Source organism: Taudactylus pleione, unplaced genomic scaffold (genome assembly GCF_031769625.1).
Source record: "Taudactylus pleione unplaced genomic scaffold, aTauple2 ptg000760l, whole genome shotgun sequence".
NCBI classification, from domain to species: Eukaryota; Metazoa; Chordata; class Amphibia; order Anura; family Myobatrachidae; genus Taudactylus; species Taudactylus pleione.
The window spans coordinates 1,490,916-1,510,107 of record NW_028285162.1 but is presented as its reverse complement, the minus strand read 5'-3'; the positions used below and the strand labels follow the sequence as shown (position 1 = coordinate 1,510,107).

At 41.3% G+C, this 19,192-nt stretch overlaps 1 protein-coding gene across 3 annotated transcripts in view; it reads right to left on the bottom strand.

The window, feature by feature from the left end:
* The window catches only part of TULP4 (TUB like protein 4), a 383,734-nt gene that overhangs the window by 39,990 nt on the left and 324,552 nt on the right, over positions 1 to 19,192 (bottom strand). For all 3 annotated transcript variants that reach the window (XM_088457433.1, XM_088457432.1, XM_088457431.1), the window contains 2 exons: positions 11,577 to 11,711; positions 551 to 717 (listed from right to left, as the gene is read on the bottom strand). In XM_088457433.1, coding sequence (XP_088313559.1) covers positions 551 to 717; positions 11,577 to 11,711 — 302 coding nt within the window. The remainder of the gene's footprint in view (positions 1 to 550; positions 718 to 11,576; positions 11,712 to 19,192) is intronic.

Below are 19,192 nucleotides of genomic sequence, written 5' to 3'. Positions count from 1 at the left end.
ATTTGTCCCCATTTGTGAAAGCTGCCATGGAGTTAAAACGGAGATAGTCAAATTATTACCGTTAATTATTTCCTTGAAATACTTTATGGCAACCGGATATTCCCACCATTATTGTATGATTATGTTTTGTAAGACAGCATGTGAAGTACAACAAAGGGAATTGGAAGTGACACTACACAGTCAGGGGGTGTCTCTTTCTCCTGACTCTACTCAGTTGACTTTGACTTTGTTTATGTACTTTGTAAGGCACTGCAGAACACTTGCGGAGCCATATAAATAATAATAATAATAATAATAATAATAACAATAATAAACTATTTATAAAGGCTGCCATAAAGTTTTTCAAGGAAATAAAATAATTGCAAAATCTACACAACACTTTTCTATTTGTAACTTATGTTACCATCATTATTATTCATGTTACAATGAATATTCTAAACAAATTCAGTAAATTTGCCATGAAGATTAATTATTTTCCTTCAACTATATGTATTTCCCCTGCTGAATGTGTGTGCCTCTAATTTAGTTTTTATTCTGTACTTTTTCATACCTGCACTGGGGTCTCCAGAGTATAGATATGTTCTCCACGGACATTGTAGAACTTGATGAGGGCGCTTTTTAGAGACTGACCACTAGCAAGCTCAGGTAAAATATTTTGTTTCTCCATCCCTGCAACAGCCAGCAAATCTCCTTGTGTGCACCACTGTACCACTACATCTAAAATCAAACATACAACATTGAAACATGCACATCGAGATTACATTCCTCTTAATTTAGGTCACATACACTTGTAGAATATGTAGCAGAAAGAACTGTAGCAGTCCACAAAGCATCATTGTACACTCTTTGTGTTGTATAGAAAGGTCTCCCTTTGTTCTAGTGAGGAAATGAGTCTCCTATTTCACGCTGCAATGCAAAGTTGTACAGCATATGCTGCTAGGCAGGCCATTTGAAAAGTGCACAAGAGAAAGAAAGATGAATAATCTGCTATTTGAGGAATATAATTGCAGTAAAAGTCTTCTTATAACAGAGAGTACATGTTATCACTTATCATAGGAAATTTATAACAAGCAACAACAAAAAGAGAGCAGAGATATGTATTTAGGTCTCTGAATTCCTGCTGGCAATGCTTGTCAATGTTTGATAATGACATTTGTTCATGATGTGTGTGCGTGGGAGACAGAAGACAGGGCTGGGGAAGAGCTAGGTGATGTTTATTTTTAATTTGGTTACTCTGTGAAAGTTATCTCCTATGACAGGGGTCAGGGAACTTTTTTACCTTTTACCCCAAAATATATTTAGATAAGCTGACGTTACCCCCTTGATTTGAAAGGAAGGAAATCATATAGTAGTGCCCCCATATAATGCCCCTGTAGTAGTGACTCCATAGTTATGCTACTGTAGTAGTGCCCCTATATAATGCCCATGTAGTAGTGCCCCCATAGTTATGCCCCCATATAATGCCTCTGTAGTAGTTCCCCCATATAATGCCCCTGTAGTGCCGCTTGTACAAAAAAAAAACACTTACCTTAATCCCCGCTCCTGCATTCGCAACCGTCCTATCTGCCCGGCTGCTCCTCGGAACTATGGGAGAGACGTCATGACGTCTCTCCCATAGTGTGCATGGAGAGAGGCGGAAGCTGGAGTTCAGAAGAGAACTCCAGCCTCCGGCTAACGCGGCGCGGCAGGGAAGGAGCCGGGCACCCGCTGGTAATAACAATCATAAGTATAGAATGATTCATATGCATGCCCGGCTGTCCATCCATTACCCCCAGGAATTTCATTTTTACCCCATGTGGGGTAATTTACCCCTGTTCCCCGACCACTGTCCTATGACATAAGGTAACATTGTTTAGAAAGACCTCTTCCTTTTATCATGGAACTTTTTGAGTCTAAATAATAAGTTTCATCAGTCACTGGTATTGAATTACACTAAAAAATATACCCTAGATATTTTCTGTTTGATGCAGGCACAAGTGATGGGGGTAAACTCCACCTACTTAATTAATAATTCATGGATGGGTTGGGCATGGCCTATCATGCCATCTATGCCATTTTGATGTGTTGCACGAATCCACAATTATGGTTACATTAGAACTCACGCTTAATAACTCTACTTCAATGCCACCATTAAGGGTCAATTTGTGAATTTATCACTTCACCAGGGAGCCCTTCAATTTTACCTACACACAATTTTTTATATTCAAATGATAATTTCACACACATGGTAACATGCCCTGGGCAGTTCCTAGACCCGTGGATTTGGTTTAAAGAACACAAAGACTCTAGCCAAAAAATGAAGGGTTTCATTTTGAGCACAATAACTCCAATGCTTAGTATTACAGAAATTGGTAACAAAGGACATGCAAATTATTATGTAAATAGGTTACAAAAATAAAATAGCGAAATCAAGGAAAAATATACTCACAAGTTATGAATTATGAAACTGCAGTGAAAAGAATTTACTGTATAATTCTGCAGGTACATCTCAGCATAACATACAGGTCTCGCTGTCATTTATTCCTGGGCATGGCCACCCGGTGCCTCCACCTTTGCAGTGTAAAATATTAATGAGGATCTTTGACTCACAAACATTCCCTTGTCAGATTCCTCAATTAGGGGGGTTTTCATCACAGCACAAATTGACACAGGAATCTTGATACAAAGGTTTGTTTTTTGGGGTTTTGGGATTTACAATCAAGGACATGCTGGCTTTAGGGTCCTAAAATGCAGGGGGCGAGGGTTCCTGGCAGAAGAGTTCAAGAGTTGTGAACATGCTATAAGCACCTATAGAGCCCACCCAATTATATGGGATACATTTTGACATATTTATAGGGCAAAAGTACACAATGAACACACATAAGTTTTGAAATATCTTATCTTGTAGTTGCTTCCGGATACAACCATGACAGTAAGTAGTAAGATGCAGTTTCGCCAAACAGCCCCATGTCCTGTGAGAATCTGCTAGCGACGGGCTTTTTTTTCACGAAAATGTGTCTGTCGCAATGCAACTAGGACGCACCAGGAGACTGTGCTGATTAATTGATACGCGACACATGTATATCTGTGTGCAACGATGTCTCTCAATCAATACCAAGTTCCGTTTACAGTCACAGTCGCACACAGATATACAAGTGTCACATATCAATTAATCAGCACAGTCTCCTTGTCCATCCAAGCATTGCGACTTTTATCTTCAACAAAAAAATACGCCAAACGTTAGATGGCTCACTCACGCCAGGCATGTCGCGTTGCATGACGTATTGAGACGAGGTGAGCAAGGACACATCTGTATTTTTTGTGCTTGAAAGGTGCATTGATCTGCAGTGTAAGTATAACTATAATAAACTCATCCTTGATAGTAATAATGGAGGTATATATCCCTACCTATCTATCTCCGCTTAGTAACATACCCTTTTCAGGACTGATGGCAATGAATTCCTGTTAACCAGCCCCTGCAGTTACAGGGGGGTAGGGAAGGGGGGGGGGTAGTATAATACTAGAGGGACTCCCTCTCTCGTGCCAATATATTTGGAAACATAGGCCTCACTTGGTCAGAGAGGTAGGAGGATAGCCAGGAGAGGGCAGTGTCATGTAGACCAAGGGAGGGAAGGATTTGCAGCAGGAGAGGGTGGTCCAGTGTCAAAAGCAGCAGAAAGGTTAAGGAGAATGAGCAGAGAGTAGTGGCCCTTGGATTTGGCAGCAAGGAGGTTGTTGCTAACTTTAGTGAGGGCAGTTTCAGTGGAATGGAGAGAATGGAAGCCAGATTGAAATGGGTCAAGGAGGGAATGAGAGGAAAGAAAGGTGGTAAGGCGGTTGTAAACAATACGCTCAAGGAGTTTGGATGCAAAAGGGAGGAGAGAGATGGGTCAGTAGTTGGCGAGAGTGTTAGGATCAAGGGTAAGTTTTTTAAGAATGGGGGAGACAAGGGCATGTTTGAATGCAGAAGGGACAGTGCCAGATGAGAGGGAGATATTGAGGAGATGGGCAAGATGGGAACAGGCACAAGGAGAGAGGTAGAGGAGGAGACGTGAAGGGATAGGGTCGGGGGAGAGGACTGGATAAGGGCCATGACTTCCTCTCTAGATACAGGGGAGAAGGATGTCAGTGTAGGTAAAATGGAAGGGAAGGGATGATCCAGGAAAGGAGGAGGTGTACTGCTGGGGGACTGGTGGGATAGGATATCCTGACGTATGAAGTCAATTTTAGATGTAAAGTAGGTAGCAAAGTCAAGGGCAGAGGGCAAGGAGGGAAGGCGAGCAGGGGGTGGGCAGAGGCGGGAGTTCAGGGTGGTGAAGAGACGCTGGGGATTTGAGGACTGGGAGGAGATGAGGTGCTTGAAGTATGACTGTTTAGAGAGGGAAAGGGAAGCACTGTAGGATGAGAGCATAAATCTGAAATTTAGAAAATCTGCTTTACAGCGTGACCTTCCCCACTGTCGCTCGGCGGTTCGTGAACAGTTTTGCAGCTATCTGGTGCATTTGGAATGCCAGGGTTGAAATGTGGATCTGCGAGGGTGAGTAGTGATTGTCAGAGCAACAGAGTCAGAGCAGAAGTAAGGGAGGCATTGTATAGGGAAGCAGCTTGTTCAGGGCAGGAGAGAGAGAAGAGAGTCAAGTAGGGATGAAAAAGAAACTTGTCGATAGCCTCAATGTTACGCCTAGTGATAGTGGCCTTAGGAGGTAGTGGAGGGGAAGGAGAGAGGGATAAGTTAAAAGACAGAAGGTGATGGTCAGAGAGGGGGAATGGGGAATTGGAATAATCAGAAATATCACAACGGTGAGTCAAGACCAGATCAAGCGAATACCCACTCACATGGGAGGGTGAGGAGGTCCATTGGGAGAGACCAAAAGAGAATGTGAGGGTAAGGAGTTTGGAAGCAGAGGATTCAGTGGGGATATCAATTGGAGTATTGAAGTCACCTAGGATAATGGAGGGAAGGTCTGAGGAGAGAAAGTGAGGGAGCCAGGAAGCAAAGTTGTCAAGGAATTTGGAGGGAGGGCCAGGGGGACGGTAAATGATAGCTACTCGCAGGTGTACTGGTTGGAAGAGGCGTATAGCATGAACCTCAAATGTAGAGAATGTAAGGGATGGTTAAGGGGGTAATAAGTTGGTAAGTGTAACCAGGGGATAGAAGGACCCCAACACCACCACCATGGTGAACCCCAGGCCGAGGGGTGTGAGATAAGGTGAGGTCCCCAGAGAGAGCTGCAGCAGAAGTGGTGTCAGAAGGTGAAATCCAGGTTTCAGTAATGGCTAGGAGAAGCAAGTTGTTGGAGATGAAAAGGTCATGGGTGGGAACCAGTTTATTACAGACCGATCTGGCATTCCAAGGGCACAGGATAAATGGACAGTGTTTGTGGGAGACATGTGAATGAGATTTTCAGGATTACTTTAACGAGTATGTGAGATTAATTTTGGGGACCGAGATGAATAGAGTGGCGAGACTGTGCGGGCACCAGTGCTGGGAAGGGAACCTTTAGGCGGTGAGTAGGAAGGCAGTTTAACTAGATGTGGTTGGAGGTGGGATGAGGTGGCATGGAGAGAAGGGTTGGAGGAGGGATTAGCAATTGGGTAGTAGGACCATGGTGGGGTAGAAGAGAATGCAAGTGTAGTAGTGGGAGGAAGGCAGACAGAGGAGGGGAGATAAGAGAAGGTGAAGGAGGCAAGGAAAAAGGTAGAAGAAGGGGGCAGAGCAAAGGACTTGGTAGACACTGAGTGAGGGGGGAAGTGGAAGAAGACATGGTCATGGTGTGGCAGAGGTGAATAGGGGGAGGAAAACTGGAAGAAGGTATAAAGTATGAATGCGAGTGACAGTGCAGGAGACTTGCAGAAAAGCAAATGAGAATACAGTGGAGAAAAGATGTCTGCACAATAACAAAAGTTTACAAGGGGAGTAAAAGTGGAGATTTAATAGGTGGAGAAAATTAATGTTAAAGTAGACTGTATTAGAAGCTAGATTACATGTGGCAAGACTTAGGTAACAAGACTTGGGTAACAAGGCATTATTTCGAAGAGGAAAACTTGAAATTGGCACAGAATACAGTAAGGTTTGAGGTCCTTGTGTTAATCAGAGAGCTAGCACAAAGTTTACCAAGTATAATATTAAGTTCTTACAAGAAGCAAGCAGAGCCCAGTGATTAATGTCCTGGTAATGCTGACATCCGATGCTTGTATTGAATAAGTAGTTTTTGAACTCACATTTCTTGATGATACTTTGTCCAAATGTTGTTTAGATTTCTGGTGGAGTTTGAGTGTTATCCATCTTTTCGACTTCGGTTTAACGGCGGTATAACGGCAAAATTATATTTAAATTGCACTTTTAATTAAGTAAATTAAAATGTCATTAGGCGCCGCTAAGGCGCATTACACCATAGAGTAGGTTTACTTATGGAAAGTGCTGAAGCGATTTGGAATTGATCCATTGGAAATGCATTTGAGAAGGCCCTTTATTTTAGGCCTCCAACAAGGGTTTGCATTAGCAAAGCAATTTAAGGTAGGAGAAGGTAGGAGAAGACAAAAAGGTGCATGCTATTGCCTGCTTTATTCACTGGCTAGTTAACTCCTTGCGTGCATTCTTAAAGTCAATGTTAATAAAGATGTTATACAAGTTTGCAGTGTGAGGATAAAATATTGTCATATGCAGACAATATGCTGCTTTTTCAATTAGATGCCCATTTTTTTTGCATTAGGTAAACACATTTGTCCGTTTCTTTGGCATTAGTTCCCAAAGTTTCTGAAATCACGGTGCCCTAGAGCTTCAGCATTTTCTTTCACGGCATCCTTAGGCCAAAAGTTTCTTGTTGAGATAATCAGTAAAAATTATTAAATGAAGAAAATTCTGCTTACCAGTCATCTTTAGTTTCAATTATGCAGTTAAGTTTCTGTTTTTCCATGCATTTTATTATTGGCAACCACAAGCACCAGGTTTTGCTTAGCACACTGACCATAAACCACTTGATTTGGGACTGGATCACCAACTGTGGCACCCTTGCAAGTACCTTGGGGCACACTGGGGTGCCACAGCACCCAGTTTGGGAGCAACTCCCATATGGAGGGGACTTCCCCCTTTTAAATACACTATATGGACAAAAGTATTTGGCTACACCTGTTAATTATTAAATTGAGGTATTTAAATCAGATCCGTTACCACAGGTGTATAAAATCAAACACCTAGCCATGCAGTCACCATTTGCAAACATTTGTTATATAAAATGGGAGAGCTCAGTGACTTCAAGCGTGGTACTGTGATAGGTTGCCAACTTTGCAATAAGACAGTTCATGTAATTTCATCCCTGCTGGATATTCCACGGTCAACTGTAAGTGATATTATTAGAAAGTGGAAGCATTTAGGAACAACAGCAACTCAGCCTTGAAGCAGAAGACCACATAAAATCACAGAGCGAATTCAACGACTGCTAAGGTGCATGGTGCGTAAAAAGTCGCCAACGCTCTGCTGATTCCATAGCTACAGAGTTCCAAACTTCCACTGACATTAATGTAAGCACAAACACTGTGCGGCAGTAGCTTAATGGAATGGTTTCCATGGTCGAGCAGCTGCATGCAAGCCTCACATCACCAAGTCCAATGCCAAGTTTCGGATGGAGTGGTGTAAAGCACACTGACACTGGACTATGGAGCAGTGGAAATGTGTTCTGTGAAGTGACGAATCACACTTCTCTGGCAGTCAGATGGGCGAGTCTGGGTTTGGCGGATGCCGGGAGAACGTTACCTTCCTGATTGCATTGTGCTAACCGTGAAGTTTGGTGGAGGAGGGACAATGGTATGGGGTTATTTTTTAGGGTTTGGGCTAGGCCCCTTATCTCCAGTAAAGGGCAATCTTAATGCTTCAGCATGCCAAGACATTTTGGACAATGCTATGCTTTCAATTTTGTGGCAAAAGTTTGGGGAGGGCCCTTTTCTATTCCAACATGACTGTGCCCCAGTGCACAAAGCAAGGACTATAAAGACATGATTTGATGAGTTTGGTGTCGAAGAACATGAATGACCCGCACAGAGCCCAGACCTTTGGGATGAACTGGAACAGAGATTGTGAGCAAGGCCTTCTCATCCAACATCAGTGTCTGACCTTATAAATGCTCTACAGCAGGCATGTCAAACATGCGGCCCAAATAAAGATTTTATTCAGCCCGACAGTGTGGGCCCAAATACATATGTTAAGCGCCCCAACTGCCACGATCGGAGTACAGCTCATATCGGGCAGTGTTACTAGTTTAAAAAAACATGGCTGATGGGGAAGCTGCTGCACATGTCCATCCACATCAGCTCCTCCCATAAGCCTTTGCGGAGCAGTCAGTCACCACTGACGGTTCCATCTCTAGCCCATATGCAGCCTTCCCTGCACAGCACACAAAAGTCCAGAACAGGAGCCAGCGCTGTCCTGCCAATTCTGACTGTGTCACAGTAGTGTGACAGTCAGTAAGTAAATTTATACTTTACTAAATCTGTGTGCCTGACTAGTGTAAAGGGGGGTGGTTTGGAGCTGAAGACACGGCTGTGGAATCTGGGGAATGGTGAAGCTTAGAGATGGGCTGGGGAATAGCGAGGCTGGGAGACAGGGGCTGGGGAATGGTGAGGCTGAGACACAGGGGGGGCACAGTCTTGTTATGTGCACGTGTGTGGGGACGTGAGCAGGGGGGACTGGAGAATATATATCATTTTGTGGGGAGGGGGTCTGGAGCATATTATTGGGGGTAAGGATCTGGAGCATATTACTACTGGGGGAGTGGCGCTGGTGTTTGTGGAGCATAGTATTACAAGGGGGTCTGAAGCATATTATTATATCATGTGGGGATGGGGTCTGGAGCATATTATTATATTATGTCATGTGGGGATGGGGTCTGGAGCAGTTAATGTTTTTTTAATGTCTCTTTGCTTAAACTTTATTGTTGGCATTTTCTTAATAATAAACCAAAATTGCATATAAGACTTTTTTTTTTCTTGAGGCCCACACACTCTAATGGTGCGTACACATGGTACGATAAAAATGCACTATATGAACGATAACGATATCGTTCAGATCGTTAATTTTTTGGTGCCCAACGACCAACGATGCGCGGGCACGTATGGACGATAACCATATCGGCCTTTCGCCCGTGCATGCAGGCCAACCTGGTCGATATCGACCGGGTTACATAGGGACCCGCGATCGACGATTCCGCTGGCCCATCGCTGGTGGGTTGGTGGTGTGGTGGATGAATGATAACGATCATCCAGCACACTGGGAAGGTACAGGACGATCAGTCAGCGATATCGTTATCGCTGACTGATCGTACCGTGTTTTCGCACCATTAGACCTTGAATATTTGTCCCGGTTGGGATTTTGAGTTTGACATGCCTGCTCTACAGAATGAATGGACACAAATTCTCACAGAAACACTCCAAAATCTTCTGGAAAGCCTTCCAAGAAGAGTGGAAGCTGTTATAGCTGCAAAAGGGGGACCAACTCCATATTAAAGTATATGTATTTGAATACAATGTCATTACAGTCCCTGTTGGATTAATGGTCAAGCGTCCGAATTCTTTTGTCAATATAGTGCATCTTAGTATTTGAGTATTCACTGAGCCACTTGATTATGTACAGTTGAATATTTTTTCGCTTATGCTTGAAAGTTATGACCCATACCTGACTTAAGCTCCCTCTGTCAGTAAAAGGTATGATCAATTTAATCAAGAAGATTTTTGTGGCCACATTTCTGAATGCCCTCCAACAGTGCCAATATACTATGGCTTCCTATTGTTATAATCAAAAGTACTCGGTTGAAAGGGAGCACGTTGGCATGAGGAAGTTTCTGCCTGATGACTGAAAGAAACTAGTTGGACTGTCCACTACTGACGAGCTGACCACCCACGAACCCTGTGCCCAGAAGAAAAGTATCTGCACCCAAAATGGGACAGATCCTATAAGACTGCAAATGGCAGAATGACTGAAACATCCAACTCAGCCGGCTGAACGCAGCGGCAGACTGCCCATTCCACCTTGCAGTAGGGCATCTGCTTGGACATCGGACATCCTGGCTGGAATACAATTACGGAAATATATAATCCAGAACAACATCCCCAAACAAAAGAGTACAGATCACCTAAAGGTAGGAGGTGCATGCAATGGCCACTACAAATGACTTATCTATGCAAGTCTCTCAGCATCCACAAAGAAAAAGATTAGGTTCTGTATTACCTGAACAAGAGACTGTCCTCCCATTTATCATTTATCTCTTCATTCAGGGAAACATTGTCATAACATTATTACTTATTCCTGCACTTATTTAAGCAATTGATGGGTATGCAATTTTTATTCTATTATATTAACAACTCTGGCAAGTTTTCAACTGTGTAGAATATATATATATATATATATATATATATAGATAGATAGAAAGGCGCACAAATGGTGAAGTGTGTTTAAAATGAAGAAACACTTTATTTAAAAGCATAAAATCACTCACATGGGACACTGATGTGATTTATACAAATATCACAAACAGTGCGTGAATGGCAGAACTCTGGTCAACATATGCAACTCGGCACCCTTGGCATCTAACTGCAAACCATGCTCGCTTCCTGGACCCTGTGACGACACTGCAGTCATGTCCACATTGCTAACCACGCAAGACACGTTTCGTCCAATCGCACTTCCTCAGTCAGGAGCGCATATGCATAAAATTTCCTTTGCAACTTAAAAGTACTGGGCATCTGATCCAGAATGCCATGAAATAGGTATACCAATCTTTTTCTTTCAGTCACTACTATTTAGCAAATTGACTTCTGTTTTATACTCTTACCTGTATATACAAATAGTGTCCACATACCCATATTACTTATTCGTTCATTGTTGTAGTGCTTTGTGAAGTGTGTCCTGATGAAATGGATCTATGATCATGTGCATACATGCAAACAGTCAAGTTCCCGAGGACCTCCTGGGTGTCTAGAAGGAGTGTGGTCAGGTAGAGGATGTGGCCTATTTAGTCTCTAATTTCCAATTGTTAATGTTGGTAAGTATGACTATGTCTGTCTTAATAAGTTAAACAAAAAACAAATATGCACACAGAATGCAGGTATTATAATGGAAGATTGACTAATCTGGTGCAGTTTCTTATATGCCACCCTGTGACATGGCACAGAATTGTATAGGACCGACCTCTGCATGCACCAACTTTTGTGTGTACTTGAGGGGTGATGGAGACATTATGCTCAAATTATAAGAAATCTAATCTACCCTACTTCTGAATGTATTTATTACAGAATATAGAAAATCTGGACTGTATTTAACAACTCAATATTGTATTACTTAATGCAACACAAAAATATATCTTGGAATATGTACAGCAGAACAACTTGGACTGTATATAATTAACTATACCATATTATTGCTGCCATTAATCTTTCCTATAAGGACAAAAATCCTAAATAAGGAAGTGTGTCTCAGTAATAACAACCAGTTCTATTACCTGCTACAGGAGTTTTCTGTCAGCAGGTGTCACCAAAGGCAATACTGAGATTTCCGTCATAGTTATATACAGGAGACTCATGAAAAGTAAATAAGGAGCATTCCTTACCTTTCAACCCTGAGCGAATGATGGTTGGTGACAGGTCGTCATAGTTATTCATCAAACTGATATCTCCCGAAGTAAATCCAACTGTTAGCAGCGGTTTTATATTCTCCATGGGGATAGGATATGCAGCAGGGCCATCTGCAATGATTAATTAATGCAAGGTAAGCAAGAAACCAATAAAGATATAATTACTTTAGTACAATAAACAATATATTGTGCTTGAATTTTGCTGAAAGTTAAGTAAAGACATTCACTTTGATACCCTTTTTTAAATCATCCATCCCCACTGCTATATCTACAGTATGTGTACAGAGATATACTTGTAATTGATAACTGTAAACAGAAGATTACTGGATAAGACTGAGGCACTGAGTTAATGTGACTTCTGCGCCTTTCTATGTTTGAGGAGGTGTCTTTTGCTCATCTCCTGTCTAGCTAAACTGCCTGGAGCTGCACACTGCATGGTAACTGCAGTCACCTTAGGACGGAGTGTGGGAGAGGATAGGATGACAGCCACTCTAATAAGCAGGCACCTATCCAGTGAAGGTGACTTATCAAAGAACTGCCTTCACACGGAGAGGGCGTGGCCTGCACCGGGCCCGCAAATAATGTTATATATATCAAAATGGCCCTCAGCAGTATAAAAGTTCCCCACCCCTGTTCTAGAAGATAGTAGCTAGAATCTGTTTGGTTGCTATGGGTAACAACTCCACTTCTAAAAACCAGCATTTTAGTAAATATACCCTTAGAAGTCTGAGAAAGAACATAAGATACTTAAACATATTTAGCTTGAAGGTTAAAAAATACCACACAAGGAAAATAAGAACTTAAACATATTGAGGTCTATTTATATAGAAAATGAAAACTGAATTGTTACTTTTCACTATATATCGCATAGGTTCAATGCGATATATAGCTTTGCTAAGTAGCAATTCATGTATACTTACCTTTCCGGCGATGCAATTCGATATCCAGGGGTCCGGTAGTCCCGTCTTCGGCTGCGGTCTAGGGTGAGTTGCCGGGAGGCGAAGGCAGGTTCCTCCTTCGTATGCACCGGCGGCAGAGCTCCAGGGAGGCTGCAGTGGCTTTGGGACATCAAGGGCCCAGGGAACGAGATGCACCGGTATATCTGCAGCACTATTGGCCATATGCTTTACTGCAGACCAGGTGTGATATGTCTGAACTATATCGTTTACAGACATGTCGGGGGTACACACCTGTCGATACGCTCACAATATATAGGCCATTCGAGTGAACGGCCAATATATCGCTTAGTGTGAACTCGACTTAAGAGCTAAAAAAAAAATCGCATAATAGTTAACAATTAAGCATATCTTTTATGTGAGTTGAAGAACGGAATCTAGTAATGTGGTATTTATTTTTGCCACCAAGTTCTTGCTATCTTCAATGATGTGTATTAGCTTAGAAACAAATAAGTAGGATGCAATGTACGGGTGCATCAGAGTTAAAAGAGGATAGATACAGACTTCTTTATTTATAGAAAGCTGAATAACACAATATTCATCAAGGGTAAAGAAAAAGTAGCTATTAAATATGCTGCATACATTCATTTTGAAAATTAGGTCATTTCTGGTGTAGTGCTAAGTCATTATTCAGTAGACCTCATGAGCACTTTTAGTCAATTAAACAGCATGCAAGAACAAGAATATATTCTCACTTAAAATTCCCTCCGCACTTCTAGTATAACCTTGGGGTTTATCTTTCACTATTTGCAATATACTAACATAACAGGCTGGAGACATTAGATCGACATTGTGTTAAGAAGGATATGCTAATCCAAACCGATCAAATAAATGCACTTTTTCTGAGTAGGTAACTTTTATACTGCATGTTGACAATGCAGTTGATGTGATCTATTTGAAGTTCACAAAACAGTTTGCTACTGTTCTACAAATGACTGGTTCATAAAATGAATATGTACCAAGAAAAAAAAAAAAAAAAACAGATAAAAGCTGAAAATCAACATGATATTATCAATGGCACATAATCAGATGGGGCTGAAATTGATTATGAGATACCAGCAAGGACTAATTTTGGTCCCTGTTAAATAAACTATCAGGTGACTTCTAAAGGAAAATAGCTACATTTGTAGAGGACAGTAAATGATATTAACAAAGGCTACGGCAGTAATTCCTTAATGCACATAATGTACACTGAAATCAAGACTTTGAGCAAAATACCAGTGTGTAAGCAAACAAGGGGTTCATGCATATTGATGAAGGAGCAGACTACTTCAGGGACTGTTCCTTGAAACCTTACTTTAATTGTTTACTCAAAGATTGTCACAGAAAAGCAATCAACCCTATTTTATTGCTCAGTTTAGAGTTCTGTGGACCATAGAAGCGTTGGGTAAAATGCCAGTTTTGGGTCATTTCAAGATTATAAAGGGGCAAAGAGGCTTTAATCCCTTTTTTCAGTGTTTTCGACAAAAATAGAAGTTTTTAAAAATGTTCAATATGTAACCAATGGCAATAAAAAAAAAAAAGATTTCTCCAGTGGCACCTAATATACTGTAATTTAATCTCCACCCGACAATTCATCAAGTAAAAAGCATTGTGCGGTCCGTACACACCAGACGATCTGGTGAATGACCGCACAACATGTCGTTCCACCGCCACATCCACATGCATGGCATTGTCAGTCCGATCCTCAGATTAACCAGCATGCAGGGCCGAACTGAAGATGTGACTGATGACGCTGTGGAGCGCACATAGTGTGTACACACTTGACAATTTAAATAATGTGTCGTTCCGATCTGTCAGAATCAGGCCAATCAACAAATTATAGTGCACCTTAACTGTACACATTGGTAAAACCATATACAGTTTGCAGATGGATTTAGATGTGAAATCTTAATTGCAGTGTAAAAAGAAAAAACCTATCCAGTATTTGTGGGCTACATTATTATAACAAGTTATTTATATAGCGCACATATATTCCTCAGCGTTTTACAATGCATATTTGAGCATTCACATTAGTCCCTGCCCTAGTGGAGCTTACAATCTATAACACACACACATAGATACTGGTGCAATTTTTTTTTCTTGGTCAGGAGCCAATTAACCTACCAGTATATTTTTGGATTGTGGGAGGAAACCTACACAAGAACAGGAAGAATATACAAACTCCGCAGAGTGAGGGCCATGGTGAGAATCGAACCTATGACCTCAGTGCTGTGAGGCATTTACCCTGCAAGCAAAAAAAATAAATGTATTTGCAGTGACGTTACTAGGTATTTGAAGGGCCAATAGCAAAAGTTTGAAAGGGCCCTTATGTACCACCCAATGGTGAAAAATGTATATAACGTATGTAACTTTGACAAGGAAGATGGTCCCCCCCTAAACTCTGGGCCCCATAGCAGCTGCTCCCCTTGCACCTATGGTAGTTATGCCCATGTGTATTTGCACCCCCTGCATTGCAACATCGTTTGACCAGTTGCACAGTTGCTCTTTTCAACTTTACTTCCACCTTTTGTATATCGTAGAATAAAGCAAAGAATGTGAAAAAGAGACACATTATTGTTTATTGTCCAAAGATATTCTAAAATGACCAGGACACATTTTTGGCAAATCACATCAGCTCTATGTCCACAGACGAAAAAATTAAGCTTTCAAAGAAAGGATCACCACACCTACTGTGAAACATGGAGGAGGCTCGATAATGTTTTAGGGCTGCTTTACCGTATTTGACATGGATGCCTTGAATATGCGCAGGACACAATGAAATCTCAAGATTATGAAGGCATTCTGCAGCAAAACATACACAGTGTCAGAAAGCTCTGTCTCAGGTCATGGGTCCTCCAACAGGATTATAACCCAAAACACACCACTAACAGCACCCAAGAATGAATAATGGGGGGTATCCACTTAGCGATATACAAACGACAGCATGATTGCGACATTGCAACAGTGCTGTCATTTGTATAGCTAGTGATATGCCTAGACTGAACGTTCACTCGTTCAGTCTCGTCACATCCCTCATCCCCGCACATGCAGAACCTGACGAGATTGTCAGGTTGACCTGCATATATGGGCGATTTCGGATGCGTGTACGCGCTTCGCCGGTCGCTTCCGTCCAAAACATCCCCGATGCATGCGCGATTTGAAAGCGATTGCACGATAACGACATCGTTATCGTGCAATCGCTTGTTTAAAATGCTTAGTGGATACCCCCCATAAGAAGAAACCATTGGACTATTCTGAAGTGGCCTTATATGAGCCATGATCTGAATCCTATCGAACAATTACAGAAAGAGCTGAAACTAGCAGTCTGGAGAAGCCACCCATCAAACCCGAGACACCTGCACCTGTTTGCTCAGAAATAGTTGGCCAAACTACCTATTGACAGGTGCAGAAATCTAATTGAGAGCTACAGAAATCACTTGATGGCAGTTATTGCCTCTAAAGGTTGTGCAACAAAATATTAGGTTATGGGTGCCATCATTTTTGTCCATGCCATTGTCATTTGTTTGATTTTTGATTCAACAGAATATTTTGAATAATGAAATGCAAAGTCTGCATTCTATTAAATAAACAATAATGGATGCCAATTACTTTTGTCAGTTTCAAGTTATGGGTTATTTTTCTTGTGGAGAGGTACCAACAAATTTGTCCACTTCTGTAATTGTAAAACTCTATCAGAACTCTTCCTGGACAAAAGAACAATACATTTGTAAATCAGGTTAGCAAACCTCTTGCCATGATATTGCTGTGGAGAGTTTTCTACGTATTAATGACCACATTCTACACACCGATGCAACTGTGTAATTCTTCTCTTTCTGCACTTTATTTTAAACAAACCAGTGCTCAAAGTGTGCCGGCATGCAACAGTATCAGTGGCACACCTTCTCATTCAGTGGTTTTTGTTTACTTAAATTATTTTCAACACAGTAGATTAAAACTGAAGGCATCAAAACTATGATGAAAGAACACATATGGATTTATGTTGTAAACAAAAAAAGTGTTACACAAATCAAAATATGTTTTATATTTTCGATTCCTCAAAGTAGCCCCCTTTTGCTTTGATTACAGCTTTGCACACTCTTGGCATTCTCTCAATCAGCTTCATGAGGTAGTCTCCTGGAATGGTTTTGAATTAACAGGTGTGCCTTGTCAAGAGTCAACCTGTGGAGTTACTTGCCTTCTTAATGTGTTTGAGACCATCAGATGTGTTGTGCAGAGGTAGGGTTAGTACACAGTGGACACCACTATTTGACTACTGTTATAATCCATATTATGGCTCCAACCACTCAACTCAGTAAAGAGAAACAGTCCAATGATTACTTTAAGACATGAAGGTCAGTCGATACAGAAAATTTCAAGAACTTTGAATGTATCCTCAAGTGCAGTTGCAAAAACCATCAAACGCTATGATGAAACTGGCTCTCATGAGGACTGCCCCAGGAAAGGAAGACCAAGAGTTACCTCTGATGCAGAGGATAAGTTCATTAGAGTTACCAGCCTCAGAAACCGCTACTTAACAGCACCTCAGATTAGAGACCACAAAGTCTTCAAAGAGTTCAAGTAGCAGACAAATCTCAACATCAACTGAATTGTTTGGGCCAAGAAACACAAGGAATGGACATTAGTGGAATGAGTGTGGAATCCAGTGGAAATCTGTACTTTGGTCTAATGAGTCCAAATTTGAGATTTTTGGTTCCAACCGTCGTGTCTTTGCGAGATGCAGAGAAGGTGAGCGGATGGTTTCTGCATGTGTGGTTCCCACTGTGAAGCATGGATGAGGAGGAGGTGTGATGGTGTGGGGGTGCTTTGCTGGTGACACTGTTGGCGAGTTATTCAAAATTAAAGACACACTTAACCAGCATGGCTACCACAGCAGTGTGCAGTGCCATGCCATCCCATCTGGTTTGCGCTTACTGGGACCATCATTTGTTTTTTAACAAGACAATGACCCCAAACACACCTCCAGGTTATGTAAGGGCTACTTGACCCAGAAGGAAAGTGATGGAGTGCTGCGTCAGATGAACTGACCTCCACAATCACCCGACCAAAACCCAATTGAGCTGGTTTGGGATGAGTTGAACCGCAGAGTGAAGGAAAAGCAGCCAACAAGTGCTCAGCACCTCTGGGAACTCCTTCAAGACTGTTGGAAAACCATTCCAGGAGACTACCCCATGAAGCTGATAGAGAGAATGCCAAGAGTGTGCAAAGCTGTCATCCAAGCAAAAGGGGGCTTAAAAACATATTTTGATTTAACACTTTTTTTGTTTACAACATAATTCCATACGTGTTCTTTCATAGTTTTGATGTCTTCAGTATTAATCTATTATGTTGAATATAATTTAAATAAACAAAAACCATTGAATGAAAAGGTGTGTTCAAACTTTTGACTGGTACTATATATATACACTGTATATAAACACAGTATACATGCCAATAGCCCAGCACTCCCACAATCTTACTAAAGTCCAATGGTGCCCTCTGGAAAGATTTGATATAAACCAGATAAAAACAAGCAGTAGCACTCGTTTGAAAAAAAAAAAAAAAATATATATGTATGTAATGTATATATATATATATATATATATATATATATATATTTCAATTTGATGAACTGTTCAGCATTACACACACACTGACACAGACTACACACACACAGGGCTGCCATCAGAGATTGTGGGGCCCAGTATAAACAAAAAAAGAAAACCCACTGAGCTACCCCCTATATTAATTACATGCATATATATATTATATATAAACATACACACACACACACACACACACGTATATATATATTATATACACACACACACACTATAGACTTAATATACCACACATCACAAAATACTACTACACAACCACCCAGATATACAACAACCCTTAACCCATCTCAATCCCAAAACAACTATTAGTATACGACAACCCCACAATACAATACTACACACCCTAACCTACCTTCCCTACAAGATAAAATAGGTATACACACCACCTGATATATTACATCCTTAAGCCTATCTCAATGCACAGATAACACTGGGGAACAAATATATATATATTTTTTTTCTTGCCAAGGATTTAATATAGGTTTGAGAGTACTCGCGGGTCCTATTTTCGCATTAGATCTTCGCTATAGCTGAATTGGCTCCAGTTTTCAAGTTAATGAAAACTTATAAAATGCAATTATTTTCTCCATTTGATGTACCTTACTAGTCTAGGCCTGCTTTACTTAAGAGTCGACTTAGTTTTGCTTTGTTTTATTTGTGATAACATAGCTGGTAGTCATGTTTGAGACGCATAACATATTCAAATCTACTCACTAGCCCTGGGAGGAGGCGTGGCAGTGCACTGCTGAGCCTGCTGGGACATCCTCAGACCACAGCCACACCTCCTCCCAGCATACAGAGAGGCGCAATGGAGAGGACCGAGTGACGCAGTTAGCACACCTCCTGTTCCTTTGTTTGACCCACTCCTTGTCCCACCACAACCAATTTCCCACCGTTTGGGCTTGTTTTATTCAGTACGTCCTCAGTTTTTTTGGGGAGTTAGCACTAAATGTGTGAAACAAACCGTTTTTGCCGTAAAAGTGAGTTCTTCTCGAAGACGGTGTACTAACAACCCTGATGTATTTTGTTATATTTG